Genomic DNA, 17,155 nt, shown 5'->3' with positions numbered 1-17,155 from the left:
TTCATGCATTCATCATAGGTAAGAGAGTAGTGGGATTGCCATGAGCAAAAAGGCAGCATTTGTAGGCACACCATTGAATAGCTTATTATGCTTTCGGAACAGTTTTAGTTTGAATAGTTTCTATTTTTTAACTTACCTGCTAAAATACTAGATTAACTGTAGTAGCAATAATAACAAACTAATCTTATTGTTTTCTTCCCGATGGTTTGAAAAAGTGAAATAGAGTTGGCTGTTAAGAAGGTAACCCGAGACCTATGTTCTTGCAGTAAAAACAAAACTAAGAGAAACCCATTAGTATGAATCTTAACAATCGAAAACCAATTTACTGGAAAAGCAAATTAATAACAATAGAATTTGAGTGACATAAACAAGAAAACACAATTCATAAACAAGTATATTTTTGTTTTTGAAAAAGCTAAACATTAAAAAACATTGTATGCTATGGACAGTCCTGGTTAGGGAACATGATTTTAATAGGGAAGCAGAAATACAGAAGTAAGGCAACGAAGTTGGAGGGAGGCATGATAACAAAACGGCTAAGAGTTATATATTCTAAACCTTGTGTAAAAGCAAACATATAAACGTTGTTTTAATAGTAATCAGATTTTCAAGATTGATGACATTTACACCTCAAAAAATGTAAAAAGACTTCATTTATTGATTTGTATCATGTTTATGCTAAATGTTTTTGGTGAAATAATTTCTTGGAATTGGTAGCCTATCAATAAGTTGATCTATGGAATTACATACAATCATACATTCCATGTAGTTAGTTCTGGGTATTTTGATTATTCCTTTAACCAGCTATGACAGTACGTTCTGTTACTGCCTTGTGTATCTGTATATTGTTCATGACAGCATTTGTACAAGATGCTTTTGAGGGCCATTGTGTTTAATTTTGAGGAAACATTGGGGTAAATCTTTGAGGGCTGTTCTAGTTTTGCAAAAATCCAAGATTCTGTTATTTCATTGACAGTTTTGAGTTGCAGTGTAATTAAACATACCTTTGTCTGATGTTTTTTATATGTGGAAGAATTTTAACACGCTCTCCTTTTCTGAAATAGGGACGTATACTCAAAAACTAACATACAAGAATGGATTCCTAATGATAAATTTCACAGGTGGAGATAAATGCCACAAAATTTATCAGCGGTCAACAGCCATTCTTTTCTCTTGTAGCCGCAACACAACATTGGTAAGCCAGTAAGATCTTGTTTACTTGTAATTCAGTGTTTCTTTGTAGTTGATCCATTTCTACAAATGCTTTCAGATGCCTTTAATAGGTTGCTAATGTTGTTCCTTTAATGTGTGTCCTCAGTACAGATGTTCAGTTTCAACTATATTTTACTGTGGACATACAAAAATATTTTGTTTGTCTAATATTTGCCCACAGCCTGTTCATTTGAGGCTGTTGTCAGGGTTACACTGTTTTCTTTACCCAACACCACTACTTTCAGGATAATTCTGTTTTATTCCAGATCTCCATCTGATTGTTCTAGATATCAGTACAGTACATTATAATAGACAGTATGAGTTTCTTTTTCTACCAACTGCAAGATGAACCGTGGACTAATCAGTTAAAAAATGTTCTGTGTCACCAGCTCACTTGAAACAGCCTCTATTAAAGCCCTATTTTCTTTTGCGTGTTAAGCACCACTCTGTGGCATGCATATTACAATGCTACACTGGGATTTGATCACCTGTATCCTTTAGTTATTGCTCTACTGCTTATGGTACTGGAGGTGTTTTCTGTTCTTTTGAGTCAAAATGGAATCTATGTTGTGGACTTTGTTGATCCGCAGGCTTCCCATCTAGGATCAAACTACAAGGGCTGTGAGATCTTCCAATCACTACCTTTCCAGCAGTTATGAAGGGGCACACCTGAATATCATAATACTCACCTTTCCAGTTAGTCTCCATTACTGGCCAAATCTGTTGGGGGCTTCACCTTCCCTAAAGTTCAAAGTCTTGACTTTTTTTTTTTTAAATAAGGAATTGCATAAATAAGGATAAAAAAATAAAGCCAAAGTACTCAGCTCTTAATCTTCTACAGTTCAACTTTCCCTATACTGTGTACCATCCTCCCATATACTTGCTTGGTTACCTGTGTGCTTATGAATGAATATATTACCGTTTGTGCCGAAGATTCCTCTCAACTCTACTCTGGAAACCAGATTGGATCTCGAAAAGTTAAAATAGCTCTCCTGCACTAGCTGAAACCCCATAATACTTTCTGTGATATCTCCCCAGAACACAGTTGTCACTTCCATTTTATTTTCTCACACTTTGACACAAACCGAGGATTGTTGTCTTTTGCCGAATTGCCATAGTATGTTTTTCTGTCATGTAGTGCTTATGCTTAATGTCATCGAAGAAAAGATCAGGTTGCCATAATTGCAGATGTAGCTGTTCCTGAGACTATATCTTGGGGTTCACACATTGACTCTGGATGCACTTCTGGGCCTGTTCCCAGCATTTGACTCCTTGCCATCGGCACACATAGAAGACTGAACATCGACGTTGGCTGCTTTGCAGGTCCCAGGCTCTGGATAGATTCAGTGATCTGATCCCTTTGCCAGGGAAGGTCCTCTTGCTCCAAGTTTAAGACTTACCATGCAGACAACTCCTATTCCTGTAGACATCGATCCTGCTCAGGGAACAGGTCGTTGGGTTAGCAGATTTGTTACTTGACCTCTTTGTTGGGGAAGTGCTCTACTCTGATGTACATGAGCCTGATATTGGTGCTTGGCTCTGTTACTGCCCTATATTAGGTGCTACCAGCTCTATTCCTTTCTTTTGCCACTCCTGGTGTGGACCCCACTGAAGTGGCGGCTTTCAAGCCGGCATTGCAAAAAAAAACAAAATGCTCTGCCCTGCTCAGCGCACTCTTTTGTGCACCAAGGCTACTTCGATTATGCATTCACTAGTGACTGCTTCCTTAACTTTGCCTGTTAGCCTGATGCAGATTTGGTGGCCGTTCTTGTGCTAAGACACATAAATGCACTAGAAGGCTCATGTTCTATAGAATCACACGGGTCCAAGAGCACAACAGTGATGAATTTTGATTAACATTTATCACACAAACACCATTGTGCTCTTGGAACGCCTTTGTAATTTCTATAGAATTTGTGCCTTTTTTAGTCCATTTTTTTGTCTTATGTAAAGGCAGCTACACAAGGTCCTCAAAACACCTTTTTTCCCTCATGTGGTTTCTGGCTGTTCTGAGAATTTTACTGCCCAAAATGTAGAGATTGGTGTGGATTCTCTCTGATTTGTATGTGGAGTCTGAAGAGCTTCCTTGTTTTAGGCCCCAGAATATGATCTCTGCACTACTGGCACAGTTGCTCGTGATTGCCTCCAGACAGTCAGTTCTGAAACATTTATGTCTTTCATAACAGTGCTGAGGAAGGTGGCTGGGGTCCTGGAATTGCCTCTAGCCTTAGCAGACATTAAAACCAACAGACTGCAGACTGGTCACCCTTTGTCAAAAATCCTTCTTGGCTTTTAATGAGACACATTCAGATTCACTGATGTTGGTTAGAAACACTCTTTAGCACCAGTCATCAGCTGTGAGGTGGATTGTTGTCCCAGACCTGCTTTGGGTGATCTGACATATTTGCCCTCTCATATGGCTACTGAGGGCCTTAGGCTACAGATTCCCGATTTCACAGTTGTTTGTGCTAGTCCTTCCCTAAATTCCCTAACTGACGTGAAGTTTTTGTGGCCAGAATTGTTTGAAAGAATGTTTCCTTTGGGGGAATCTGGCTCTGTGCTTCTTTTAGCACTACGCCCCTTCTGGCATAATACCTTCATGCTATCTGCATACTGGCACAGCTGGTGGTTTCTTTTTTGTCAGCTCACATCAGAGGTCTCTTCATGAAGTAGTTCATGATGGTTTTGTGGTTCTTAAACATCTTAATAGGTCTGCTCTTTATGCCGTGGACTCCATGCTAGGTTCATAGACTTCTCAGTTCTTCATAGACATGCCTGGTGGAGTTCTTTGGGCCTTTATGAAGATCCTGAGGCAGATGTGCTGGATGTGTAGCTTGGTGTCTCATCTCTTTAACAAACGTCTAACCTTATAGTTGATGCTACTTGGGCATGTGCTGATGCTTGATCTGTCAGTTTTCTGTCTGTCTTGCACAAACCTGTGGAAAGTGTGAGTGACTGACATTTTACAGGGTTGCATTCTTACAAACATCACCAAGACTCCAAGTCTGATCACAGGTTGTTCTTGCCTTCTCATGTCTGCAGTGGCTGTGGTGCCTTTGTATGACACTGTTTACAGAAGTGACAGTTTGTCACCCCCAAAACTCCCCTGCCAAACGAGGTTAAAATCGTATTTTGGGAGTGGGTCTGAAGTGGTGGTTGCGTTCTTGAGTACAGTGCTGTTTGGGTTGAATCTGCACAGATGGTTTCACCACTGCATAGTCCAGTTGCTGTGTTGTCTCCCTTTGGACCACATGGCAGCACTGCACAATTCTTAGGTGAGCCAATGTAACTATGTTTTGTTCCTCTGCAAATGAGCCCTTCTTTACAGGAGAGTCTCTTGTGGTCCCTAATTGGATTTTCATCCTACATTTGGGCATTTTTGGTATTTTGGTTACTTGCTGCTGCTTGGCTGTTCCTGTCTTCCCCAGAAGAGGACAGTTTTTAGGTTACACTTTGGCTACTAGCTGAGTTTGTGGGTCCTCTATGTTTTTAAGTAAGGAGGCACCTTCCCTCTGCCAGTTGTGGCTATTTAAACAATGTCATAGAAATTTTGATTGGATAAGTCCTTTTCTGTTCGTGTATTCTGTCTCGCATGTTGATAGAGAATGAATTAATTATTCTGTTCATGGTTGTCTGACTTGTTTTTGTGGTAAATGTGCTCCGTGACCTGCCGCCTTTGGGAGTTGAAGTGTTTTCACCTTTGTGGATTTAGAGTATGGTCCTTCTGTCTCCTCCATTGGATAGGGAGTTTGATTAATTACTACATGATTTTGCCCTGCTTGTTGTCAGGGCAGATGTTGATATACTTTTCTTCCTCTTGTTGGCGTGTGAAGTAAATGCATGTGGGCCCAACTTTGATTAGAATTTGACTTAGTTAAGCAACCGATCGCCCACCAAAGGGCATTCATGTAATTGTACTTTATATTTTGTCAGGCTTAGATGACGATGTAAGATCACTTGCTCTGACTTGAAATTGAGAACTCAAGATAGAAAATGCCTATGAAGCGTTAAATACATGCGTCATTAGCTGATCTGCAAGCAGAAGGGCAATGGAATACCCCCCTTATGTTTGGCTTTTTCAAAAACAATTCTCTCCAGGAACATTGTCACTGCTGGAAGACAAGCAGGAACTACCAAAACATGTCCATGCTTGGACTCTAACAGCTAATTGGACCTTACCAGTCAAGTTTATTTGGAAATACCTCTAGGAAAAACTTCAAGTTATGAACTTTTGTTATACCACCTAGGAGAACTTCTGTGTTTAGACCTAATTCCCAGAGTCCCAAGGTCTTGCAGCTTTGTAGACTTTTCAGTTATTTCAAGAAAACCATGGAGCACATTCTGTATCCCTATCCTGTATTGGCACCAGCGAGAAGAGCTTGGTTAAGATAACTGTTTAATCAGTGTGGATCCGCTGGTGCAGGCACACAATAATAGCTTAAGTTCAAGTTATGAACATTTGATTTGTAAAATTCATGAAATTTGTTGAAAAAACTTTGGCAAAATCTGAAGCAAATCAGTTACTCTCTGGTATACTGTGTCCTTTTACCTGCATGTTTATGATTTTTTAAAATCTAGTGTTTGATGCAATGGTTTTAATTAACCAGCATAAATAAAATTTGAATTTGCCTATTTCTCTTCTGGTTTGAAGCCTTTGCCTGAGGAGTGTATTATTGTGACACCGAGAGGTACCTTCTGAGGCGTTACTTATGCTTCCTCTTCCTGCCTGGATCCTTCACCACCTAGGGTTAACCCTTTGTGGGAAATCTGTCCCCCCCCCTGTTGATTCTGTTGCCTAGTATTGTTGCCTGGGTGGTGATGGCATAGGAAGTTAGATCTGTCTAGGTTTGAATAGTTCTCTTGGGCTGCCTTTGCTGAATATAAGTATGTTCTGTGGAGTCTCACCTATCTGTATTCTGATAGGGATGTCTACACTAGAATTAATTGTGTTTCACTTTCTTTAGGGGCACTCTCCAATCAATGCTTGCTGAGGATCATTACGCCCTTCTCCTTGCTCTTCCTACTTTCAGCCTTAGCGGGGCATGTTTGTACCTGTCAATGGATCATTTAGTATCTGAGCTCACTGGATGGTGTGTTGCTTTTTCGTGTGCCAGCTTTTCTAGGCTGTTGTTGGTGCTGCATCTACTTCACCCAGCCCCATTGATGCAAATATATTGTCAGCTTTGCCCTTCTTATATGTTCCAGCTTCCCTTCCTCTACTAGAATAAGAGAGTTAAGGAAAGCTTGTTTCCATTGCATGTTATTGTTTCTAGCTTGGACTTGCATGGGTGATCACCTTCATTGGTCTGTGTTACACTGTTCATGTGTCTCTCCTCAAACTCTCCTCCTGATGTTATTGCTTTGATATTGATTCAGTAGTTTAGAATTGTGGTAACAGTCTTTCTGGTAAATACTCAGTCTACATGCATATCCCTTAATACTTTTCATTCATTTCTAAATCTCCCCGGGTGACCAGTTGCAGATTATGGTGCGTTGGAACATTGTGACTATTGGCCTATTAGAGTAAGCTCCGCTCTTACCAAGGAAGACATAAATAACCTGCTTAGAAGTTTTAACAACCAAAGAGTCATCCAGAACCCTGATCGAGCCCTTCTCTTCTCAACCAAACCATCCCCACAATCAGTGACCACAGACCACTTCAGATTCATCAGCTAAGTAGGCTCAACCACTGCACATTATTCACATCCCCTCAAAATTGTCAGTTACACTCTATGCCAAAATTGTAATTTCCTTTTTGTGTTGCCTTTTGAATAACTCCTGGTCAGCAGATAAACCTAGACTGGTGTTTGCCAATACCACTATTAACTTTGATCTTGATATCTTTAGTTTGGCTGAAACCTGGCTAATCATTTTCATTTTAGATTTTAATATTTTCCTTGGGATTTTTAACCTGTACTGTGGTAATCCTTGAAACACAGCGGTAAACTTGTCCAGAGCTCTCCTGCAGAATAATGAGCCTCTGCAATGCTTCCATAATCACACCTACATCTGATCTAATCAATTCCATGGACCCTTTGCAGTCCATTGAAAACACTATCCTGGTGATCTGGTCTGACAATGTACATGTTCCTTTCTCATTATACTTCACATGTTGCAAAATATTTGACTAGTCACAATAGATGATAACCTGCTTCCAAGCTTCAAAATCTATTTACATTAACTCCATTACAATCTTGGTGCAGTCTTCCCCCATTCACTGTAACCGAAGTGTTAACACCTCCACAACTACCATTACACATTTAACAAACTCCATGAAGTTCTAGCACCTATACAATGCAAAAATACTCTAGTGCCCTCAGCAGTATCGTTCTTTCACTATTGTGCTCCAAATAAGTACTTGAGGAAAAGAGATCCTTTAAAGGCTTATAAAATAAGTGGAGAGAATTTCCCTCCTCTCTAATCTTGTCAGCTCACAGCAGCCAAACGTAATTAAACACACATTTAGAGGGTGAAGGCCATGACTACTAAATCTGTATTCAAAATCTCCAAAACCAGTGCTCTAAACTTCTCTTGTAAAATTACCCAGTAATCAGCCATCAACTTTCACTGTCAACCCAAAATGTGATGAGAAAGTCAAATTAATTTAGTCCTATTTGACAACTCTTTCCAACTTTTTGACTGTAGTCAGCTTGTACCGAATTCTGATGACATTTTTCAGACATCTAGGTGTGAGCTGTACTGAATACTAAACAAAGGTGAGACCTTAAAACATTGTACCTAAGCAGAGCCTTCAAATGTTGCCAAAGACCATCCTTATCACGTCAGTCTCTGTGGACCTCTTAAACTAACTCATCCCCTGTACAGGGTGTGTTTCTGCTTGGTCCTAAAATTGACCGTTTCACCCCTTCTCACGAAACCCTCAGTTGATGCTAGTGACCACAATAACTTTCATCCTGCATCAGCTCTACACTTCTTATACACTCTTATACACTTCTTATTGAAGGTGATTGAAAGGTATGTTGTTGCTCATGTGTCTCAACACATTTTGGATAATGAACTTCTCAATAAGATTCATTTGAGTTTCAGAGAGGCATGAAGCACTGAACACTTTCCTGCAGGTTATAGATAATGTACTTCACTATTTATGGTTGAGGAATTTGGGGTTTCTTATTCTTCTTGAATGCTCCTCTCCATTATACTCTGTCAGTTGTATTATAGAAATTAACTTTCTCAAAGATCATATGACTATCTATATTGTAGTTGTAAACTGGTTTACCTCTACTTGTCAAATCAGTCATAGTTGCTGAAATTAGAGCATTCATGGTCTTGATGTTTTACCCTCCAGCAAGGAGTTCCTCAAGGTTCCATCAAGACTGGATTAGCCTTATCGGGCATCAGGTGTTTCCTCAGGAGACTGGAAGGGTGGGCGACACTTTTTTATCGGGGCCTGTTTTGCAGCAGTGCAGCAGTTTTAAAAGTGCCACAGAGTTATTTGTATGTCCAACAGTTTTCAGGCATCAATAAAAGTGCCAAGATGACTCTGGTGATTAATCTACCTGCTGGAGAGAGATTGGGTTTGGTCCAGTTGCAGTATTGAGTCATCTAAGATAGCGCATAGGGTTAATATGCCTGCTGCAAAGAACGTGTACTATACAGACCAGAGAACAGTTTTTATGTGTATAGCTCAGTGGGATATATTCTGCTTTAGTCACAGAGCTCCTTTCTTTACTGTGCAGTTGATAAGTTACAATCATATTCTAAGCACAGTGAGCTATGAACTGCCAGAAAAAAGAGCTGCAGGCAAACTCCATGGTATGGGTTAGGGTTAGAAAGTTATGTTTTCCCAGTCTTTGATTATCCTAATTTTGCTAAAAAAGGGTTTGTTTGGGTATAACTAAATTATTATTAATAAAGTCAACCCTAACCACTGTGCTACATTCTGAATTCTGAGTTTATGCTTCCCCAGAGCAACCAATCTTTAAAAAAAAAAAAAAAAAGAATGTCTACCAGTATGGATAACATGTGAATCCTGTACCCTCTAGTCCCCTTTGTCAACATTTCCTATACACTGATTTACACACATATGATTCATTGTCTCTGTATGTGTGTGATATGTAAAGTGCTCCAACATCCTAAGCTGGTAAGTGAGGTGCTATAAAACAAATTAAATACATGTAGAAGAGGGGCTATGGAGAGATGAGAGGGACTGTTAGATTGTGAGGGAATCATTGAAAAACTCCCATGAAGGTTGCTGTGTCCTGCACTGTGACTGTAAGGTCATCACTTACTATGCTTTAAAGACCAATAGAGTTGACTATGTATTGAAAAATGTTTTGTAGAATGCACCTTTTTAGCCATTTTCCCACAATTTCTTGGGGGTGGGGGCTCACAAGCCCCCACTAGTGGTCAGGCTCGCTCGCTTTTCACCCTACAGGGGCTAGCCTGACAAAATGTGTCAGGGCTACTTTAGCTTCCCAGTCTGGTCCTAGGTTCCATATTGTCCTTTTCTCCTTTTAGCCTTAGTGGGTCCTCACGGGTCCTTTACCATAAATATGTGGATGGCATCCAGCTGTATCAAGATCTCTACTCCCAGTGATGATATCTCATAACTCTTATGAACGTTGAAGACTGTACAACATAAGATGACAACCCACCATTTGAAAATAAAACCTTCTTAAATAGGAGTTAGTGGTAATCACACCTAGAAGATCAGTTTCGTAGATACACATTTCATATATTGTATAGTAATCCTGTTATTTTTGTCAGACAAAATTGTTAGGCTTCATACTTGAATAAAGACAGAACTGCCAATCCCAATCTAATGCCATTGCTCGGAGACCTTAAAACATAGTTAAGCCCTCGTCCTTTCTAGACTTGATTATGATAATTCACTCCTCATTAGCCTGCCAGAATTCCATCATGCACCACGAAGGGCAGTGCTACCCCCCAGCAGTTTGCTTTCTTTCTTACTGGAAGCAAAAAAATATGACCAAATCAGCCTGCGTTACTGATGCTCATTAGCTATCTGTTGAACCCATAGCCCAGTTCAAGCTGATGTGCAGTACCTCACCCCCAAAGTCTTACTCCCATTTATTTTTCACAGAGACATTTCTGGCGCTCTTTGGCTCTTTTGCGCAGCGCATCATTTCTTCTCCAGAAATCTGCAGCCTTCAAAAAAGAGTTGGCGATGACAGCCTTAGTTGATTGCACACTACACACTGCTTCCAGCCCTATAACGTGTCAAATAAGCTGTAACTCCTGTTGGCCCTACAACATTTTGGTTGTAGTCGTAAATAAATCTACTTTTCTAATGTCAACTATTAAAGTGCCCAGTGCTTCTGCAATGTGTTTAAATCTTCTCCTAGAGCATTAATTTTGTTCTATGCCCGTCTATCTCTCCTTGTCCATTTATTTTTGCTCTGGACAACAAGTATGGCCATATTTGGGTCGCTTACCTTCTTTTCTTCTCCTCCCCTTGAATTCTTCTAAGTTCTCTCTTTCACCCAAACACTTCCTTCCAGCTTATTTCTTCATTTTTTAAAATTACTACACCTTATTCTTTTACCTCCAGACTCCATTTGTTGAAAAAAAAACAAAAAAAAACTCTTTAGTGCTTTTCATGATAATTCATGTTTATCACAATGATTTGACAAGTTTTACTATACTGATCTATATAGACTTACTGGTTGCTTCCTGCTGCACTTATAGGAATCCGTTGTGCCTGGTTTGTAATTATTTATATTGTTGTTCTTGATTGGATATGTTTGCTATCTGTGTGCTTGATTCTTGTAAATCCTTTTTTTTTTGTGTGTGCAAAATACAAGAATATACCACGCAAGGCACAAATAATTATGAAGTCTTTCTATCATATTACCCATTCCAAGCCTTACAGCAACAAGTATCATACAATTACAATAAACAAAACCCAGTCAGGTCCAGGTCATAGTGTGGTAGTCAGTGAGAAGAGGTTCGTAGGATGCGGTTACATGATATATGCCCTCAGTGAAACAGAGGAGACCACTCAAGGGAACAAATAAACATATGAACATAGGAAAAGTACAGGTCGGGGTAGTATGTTGTATAATCAGCAAATCATAGGGGTGCCTAAGAGCTAGATGGGAGGCGATATCGGGGAGGGGGGGGAAGAGAGAAGTGGTCAGAGTGTGGCAAAGCCAGGGATCTAATATCTCTGTGTCCGCTGGGACACACCAGGATAGGTTTGTCAAAAGTTGGAACACTTTGAGTCGTGTTGGTGTGAAGCAGGTATGTTCCAGGTGGGTGATATAATCTATCAGTGGCTGCCAGAAACCGGTGAATTCAGATTCTCTGTGTTCTATCTATAGAAATCATGTGTCAAAGACAAGAGAACCACTGTGCAGTGTGGGGGGCAGGGTGGGCAGTGGACATCTTCCAGTGCAGTGCTATGAGTTGTTTGGCAGTGCCCAGCATGTGGCTGATGACGAGCCAATCAGCATGAGTCATCACTTTTAATTACAGGGTGTAAACACCCAGAACTGCAGCATTATAAGAAGCAGAAAGGGGGAAGCCTATTGTGCAATTAATGTGGCCTAGGATTTCTTTCCAGTACATCGTGGTGTAAGAGCAAGACTACCATATCTGGTGGAAGCTTCCAGGCGAGACAGCATATCTCCAATATATGCTGGAGGTAGCCGGATGTATGGGGTGGAGCAGAGCGAACATATAGTACAATAGGGTTATCAGCATTTATGCGATCTCGTGTTGTGGTATTCTTCTGTAGGTTCTATGGATGTCTCTTCAGAATGTATCTCAATGCTTTTGGGAAATGCCCTCCATAGTGTCATTCTGCCATTGCGTTTCATATGTGTGGGTTGTAACTGTCGAGGAGTGTCGGAGTACCTGATAGGTACGGGATATCAGGCCTCTAGTGCCATCATATGCCCTGACCATTGTCTCAAAAGTGATGCATTGCCCTGTTGGCCCCGGGACATTAGAGGGGGTGGAGTGTCCAGTGGCGCAGCTGGCAATATTGCAATATTGGGGGACATCACTTGCCCCTCAAACCCCCCCCCCCCCCCCCCCCACACACACACACACACACACCCTCACACACAAACCCTCACCAAAAGACGACAAAAGAGTCGAAGTCAGTCAGAAATTGACCAAGGGTAGCTCTCTACGGATCAGCATGAGGCACAGAAAGAAAAGAACTGATGTCACTGTGCTGAGGCGCCATCTATGTACTACTCCCAACATCATCACGATGACTACGACATCAACAAAGCCTGCGGAGTCGACCAGCGCCACCTAACGACGTGCAAGGGTAGTATTGCTAAAAAAAACAAAAAAAAAAACTCTGGATCCAGTCTGCCGCCTGGTGGAAAATTCTAAGGTAAGGAATCTGCAACTAGAATATGTCTCTACCAAATATATAGTTACAGAAGGTAAGTAACTTGTACAATAAGTCTTGCAAGGTGTGGCAATCTACTGCCTCCCAGCTGGGGAAGGAGTGGGCCTGGGTAAACTCCTTGTTGCATGCTAATGGAGTGTTTGGAGAGGGGAAGGTGGTGAGGCCCTGTTTAAGTGCAATTCTATCCAATATCACAAGGACTGTTTTTGTAGGGGTGGCTATATAGGCGTTGTGCTGACTAGCATGTTTGGAGAGTGTAGGAAGCTGGCCTGGTATGTGGTGGGTACCCAAGGTACTTACACCTTATACCAGGTCCAGGTATCTCCTCTTAGTGAAGTATAGGCAGTGTCTAGAAGCCAGGCTCTCTAAAAGTAGCTGTGGATGAGCAGCCAAGGCTTATCTAGGAGACATGCAAAGCTAAGGCAATACCACTGTAGTCACACAGCACTTACACACATGAAAGAAAACACTCAGTTGTACAAAAATAAAGGACCTATTTTTGGAACATAATACCACAAAATGCTAGAAGGGTAACCTTCCAATAGGAGGTAAGTAATAAGCTAAATATTTACACTAGTAATCAGAAATAGTCATAGAAAATGTTAGAAAACAGTGCAAATAGCAATAACCAATAGTGACCCCAGGGGGGACACAAACCATATACTAAAAAAATGGAAGGCAAACACAGGACCCCCACCTAGGTAAGTGGAATGTGTAGGGGGAGCTTGGAGTACTAGAAAACCACAGAGATAAGTAACAGTACCCTCAGCTAACAGGAAAGCAGGAGTGAATCACTGGATTTCCCCCCAAACCACCCAAAAGGATTAAAAAAGAAGAAAAAGACATCCAGAGAAGACTACAAGAAACCAGTGGTGGATTCCTGAAGGAGGCCCTGTGGAGATAGGGGACAAAGTCAAAGAGTCACAGTGGAGTCCAGGAGTAGTAGGAGCTACTACCCACCCAGCTGTACTTGCAGGATGGTGGAGAAGAGCAGGTCAGCCCCGGAGCCGAAGGAGAGTCCCTGATGGATGCAGAAGATGTCCCACGCTGGAGCGAAGATTGCAGACAGGTGTTGGTGCAGGAATTCCACCAACAAGCCTTGGCAACTCATGGTTAGTGGAAAAGTGGTGCTGCCGGGGACCAGCAAGGTCACAGAGTCTTCTTCAGGAGCAGAGGCAGCACGCCAGTAGGAGTCCCACATAACGGAGACACAGGAGTCGCAGAAGGAGCCCACTCAGCACTACAAAAGAGGATCCCACGCCGCCGGAAAACCACTCAGGAAGCAGTGCTTTGGAGGATGAAATAGTGGGGGCTGGCGCTGCACGTCGCCTGAAGAGCCCTTGGAAGAGATGCCAACAAGCCTTGGCAGCTACAAAAGATGCTGTGCACGGGGGTACTGCCCTGCGTGGGAAGGTAAAGGCTTACCTCCACCAAAGGTGGACAGCTGGCAGAGAGGACCAAGAGGACCACTCCGGACCACCACCCATGATGCAGGATCCATGCAGCTCAAGATGAGGGGAGATCCACGCAGCCAGTTGTCGCTTGCTGTAGGTGCCTGCGGTTGCAGGGGAGTGACTCCTTCACTCCAAGGGAGATTCCTTCTTCTTCTTCTTGTGCAGGCTGAAGAGTTGCTGTCTTCTGAAGATGCACAGCTGGGGAAATGTTGCAAAGCTGGCAGGAGTTGTGGAAACAAAGTTGCAGAAGAGTTTTCTTCGTTGATTGCAGCGATGTCTGTTCCTGAAGGGTCCAGCCGCAGTTCAAGTGGCCAGAAATCGAAGTGGAAATTGTAGAGGAATCCTGCTGGAGTCTTGCAAGCCGAATCCGAGGACCCTCCCAAGAGAGAGACCCTAAATAGCCCCAAAAAGTGGGATTGGTCACCTAACCAGGTAAGCACCTATCAGAAGGTGGGGCTCTGATGTCACCTGCCTGGCTTGGCCACTCAGATGCTCCCAGAGTTTCCTGTCAACCTTGTAAACAAGATGACAGAACCCAGGGACCCTCTGGAGGAGCTCTGAACACCACCCCTGGGGTGGTGATGGCCAGGGGAGTGTTCACTACCCTGTCCATTGTCCAGTTTCACACCAGAGCAAGGACCGGGGGGGGGGGGTCCCTGAACAGGTGTGGAATGGTTTATGCACGGAGGGCACTAAATGTGTCCTTCAAAACATACCAGTGGCTTGGGGAGGCTATCGCTCCCAAGCCAATCACACCTATTTCCAAAGGGGGGGTGTGGGGTGTTACCTCCCTCTCCCAAAGGAAATCCTTTGTCCTGGCTTCCTGGGCTTGATCAGATCAAGCAGAAGGAGGGCAGAAACCTGTCTGAGGGGTGGCAGCAGCTGGGCTGCCTGGAAAATTCTGTAGGACTGGTGGTAGCAATGATGGGGTTCCTCTAAGGAGCCCCCGGAGTGCATGGAATCATACTTCCAATACTTGCAACAGTATAGAGGTATCATTCCGACATGCTTGATACCAAACATGCCCAGGTTCTGAGTTAACCATTATGTAGCTGGACATAGGTAGTGACCTATGTCCAGTACATGCGTTAAATGGCGTCCACGCACTCACAAAGTCCAGGAAAATGGATCTGGAGTTTGTGGGGGCACCTCCGCTAGTGCAGGGGTGCCCTTACACACAGGTAACTGTACCCTGCCCTCTGGGCTGAGAGGGCCTGCCATAGTGGTGCAGTGACCTGTAGTGAAAATGGGTGTATTCACCCGTTTCACGCAGGCTACAATGGCAGGCCTGCAGAACCCTTTGCATGGGCTTCCTAAGGGTGGCTGAATAACTGCTGCAGCCCATAGGGATCCCCTGGAACCCCAATGCCCTGGGTACCTAGGTACCATATACTAGGGACTCCCATGGCGGGGATTAGTATGCCAGTTGTAGGAAGAAAAAGGTAAATTTTACAGGAGAGAGCAAAACTACTAGGGTCCTGGTTAGTAGGATCCCACTAGACACAGTCAAACACACTGACAAGAGGCATAAAATGGGTGTAACAATGCCAAGAAAGAGGGTACTTTCCTACAGAGAGCCAAGCAAAGTCCCAAGGGGTTGAGAGGCCACTGGCCTATCCATATTGAAACAATGTTTTTTACTCTCCTAGACCCCCATTCAGAGATGTAGTGAATGTGAACCACCCAGTGGTATTCAAGGAGATTAGGGAAGGAGAGCCCACCACGCCCCAATCGCTGGGTAGCATTAGCACAGCTTTAGTTAGCCTGGGTCACTTGCCTTCCCAAGTGAAGTTTTGTATGTCCTGTTAAAAGCGTACTATGTCTTTGCATGTAATGGGGGTGAGCAGAGTTTGGAAGAAATAAAGGATTTTTGGTAGGGTGGTCATTTTGACTGCATTAAACTGTCCCAGTTACGTCCTGTGTAGTGACTTCCACAGACGTAAGTCCTCCAGAATGGATTTGCGATAACACAACCAGTAGTCCAAGGTATAGGTCATCATGGAGGGGCTCTAACTTAAGACCCAAATAGTGTATGATTTTGGGGACACAGTGGAAAGGTGCCAGGGCTTGTAGCATTGGGAGGTCAGTTTGGGGTAATGTGAGGTTCAAGGCGTTGGACTTAGTCATATTGACCTTCAAGCCAGAGACCTTTGGGAAAATTGTAAGGGCTTGGACCACCACAGGGTGGGAGATGGGAGGTTGAGTGAGAGTCAGTAAGAGGTCATCTGCAAAGAGACAAAGTTTGTGGGAGCAACCGCCAAAGGCAATGACATTTATGGGTTTCGACTCTCGAATGGTAATGGCCAGGGGTTCCACTGCGAAGGCAAACAGTAGGGTGGAAGTGGACATCACTGCTGAGAGCCTCTCACTAGGTGGGTCCACCTTGTATATTGCCCGTTGGATGGAAGCCGTTGGGGCAGCACAGGAGGCCATAATTCTAGTAACCATGGCTGGACCCAGGCCTAATGACCAACTTAAAAATGTCCAGCTAACCCTATCAGAGGCCTTCTCCGTGTCAAGCGAGAGAAGGCAGGATGAAATGTTATGGTAGTGAAACTTTTCCACCAGATGAGCAATTCGGCAGATATTGGTTTGCTCCTTGGCGGTTGTGAATAAAGCCCACCTTGTCAGGGTCAATTAAACCGTGAAGGTATAGCTCCAACTGATTAGCTAGTATCTTGGTAAAGAGCTTAGCGTCAGTGTTCGATAGAGAAGTCGGACTGTAGGAGGCACAGAGAGTAGGATCCATGCCGGATTTAGGAATGAGTGCAATCTCGGCAGCTGCCATTGTTGGAGTGAGTCCCATGTCGGACGTGAGCATGTTGAAAAGGGTTAGAATGCAGTGTGGAAGGAGAGGGAGGAATGTCCTGTGAAAATGACCAGGAGCCCATCTGGGCTGGCTGTCTTTCCAATGGGGAGTTCCTTCAGAACTTGGTGGATTTTGGCGAGAGTGATAGGGCCCTCCAGGATTTCCATGTGTTGCGTGTAGAGGAGTTACCAGCTGCATGAATCAAGATAGGAGTCAATGATTTCTTGGGGAGGTACTCGAGCCTGTTGTTGCCACAATTTGCGAGCGAGGAGTTCACTGACCTTCTTCCCCTCTTCACAGAACCATTGTTTCAGCGCTAAGAGAGATCTT

At 43.1% G+C, this 17,155-nt stretch overlaps 1 protein-coding gene across 1 annotated transcript in view; it reads left to right on the top strand.

Moving 5' to 3' along the window:
- Positions 1–17,155, top strand: part of IGF2R (insulin like growth factor 2 receptor) — a 1,086,527-nt gene that overhangs the window by 659,914 nt on the left and 409,458 nt on the right. Inside the window, exon 28 of the mRNA XM_069235138.1 lies at positions 1,065–1,195. Within this exon, the coding sequence (XP_069091239.1) occupies positions 1,065–1,195 (131 nt within the window). The remainder of the gene's footprint in view (positions 1–1,064; positions 1,196–17,155) is intronic.

The sequence above is a fragment of the Pleurodeles waltl genome, chromosome 5 (assembly GCF_031143425.1).
Source record: "Pleurodeles waltl isolate 20211129_DDA chromosome 5, aPleWal1.hap1.20221129, whole genome shotgun sequence".
Classification (NCBI taxonomy): domain Eukaryota; kingdom Metazoa; phylum Chordata; class Amphibia; order Caudata; family Salamandridae; genus Pleurodeles; species Pleurodeles waltl.
Note: the sequence above shows the minus strand (reverse complement) of the source record. Positions and strands in the feature narration are given on the sequence as shown.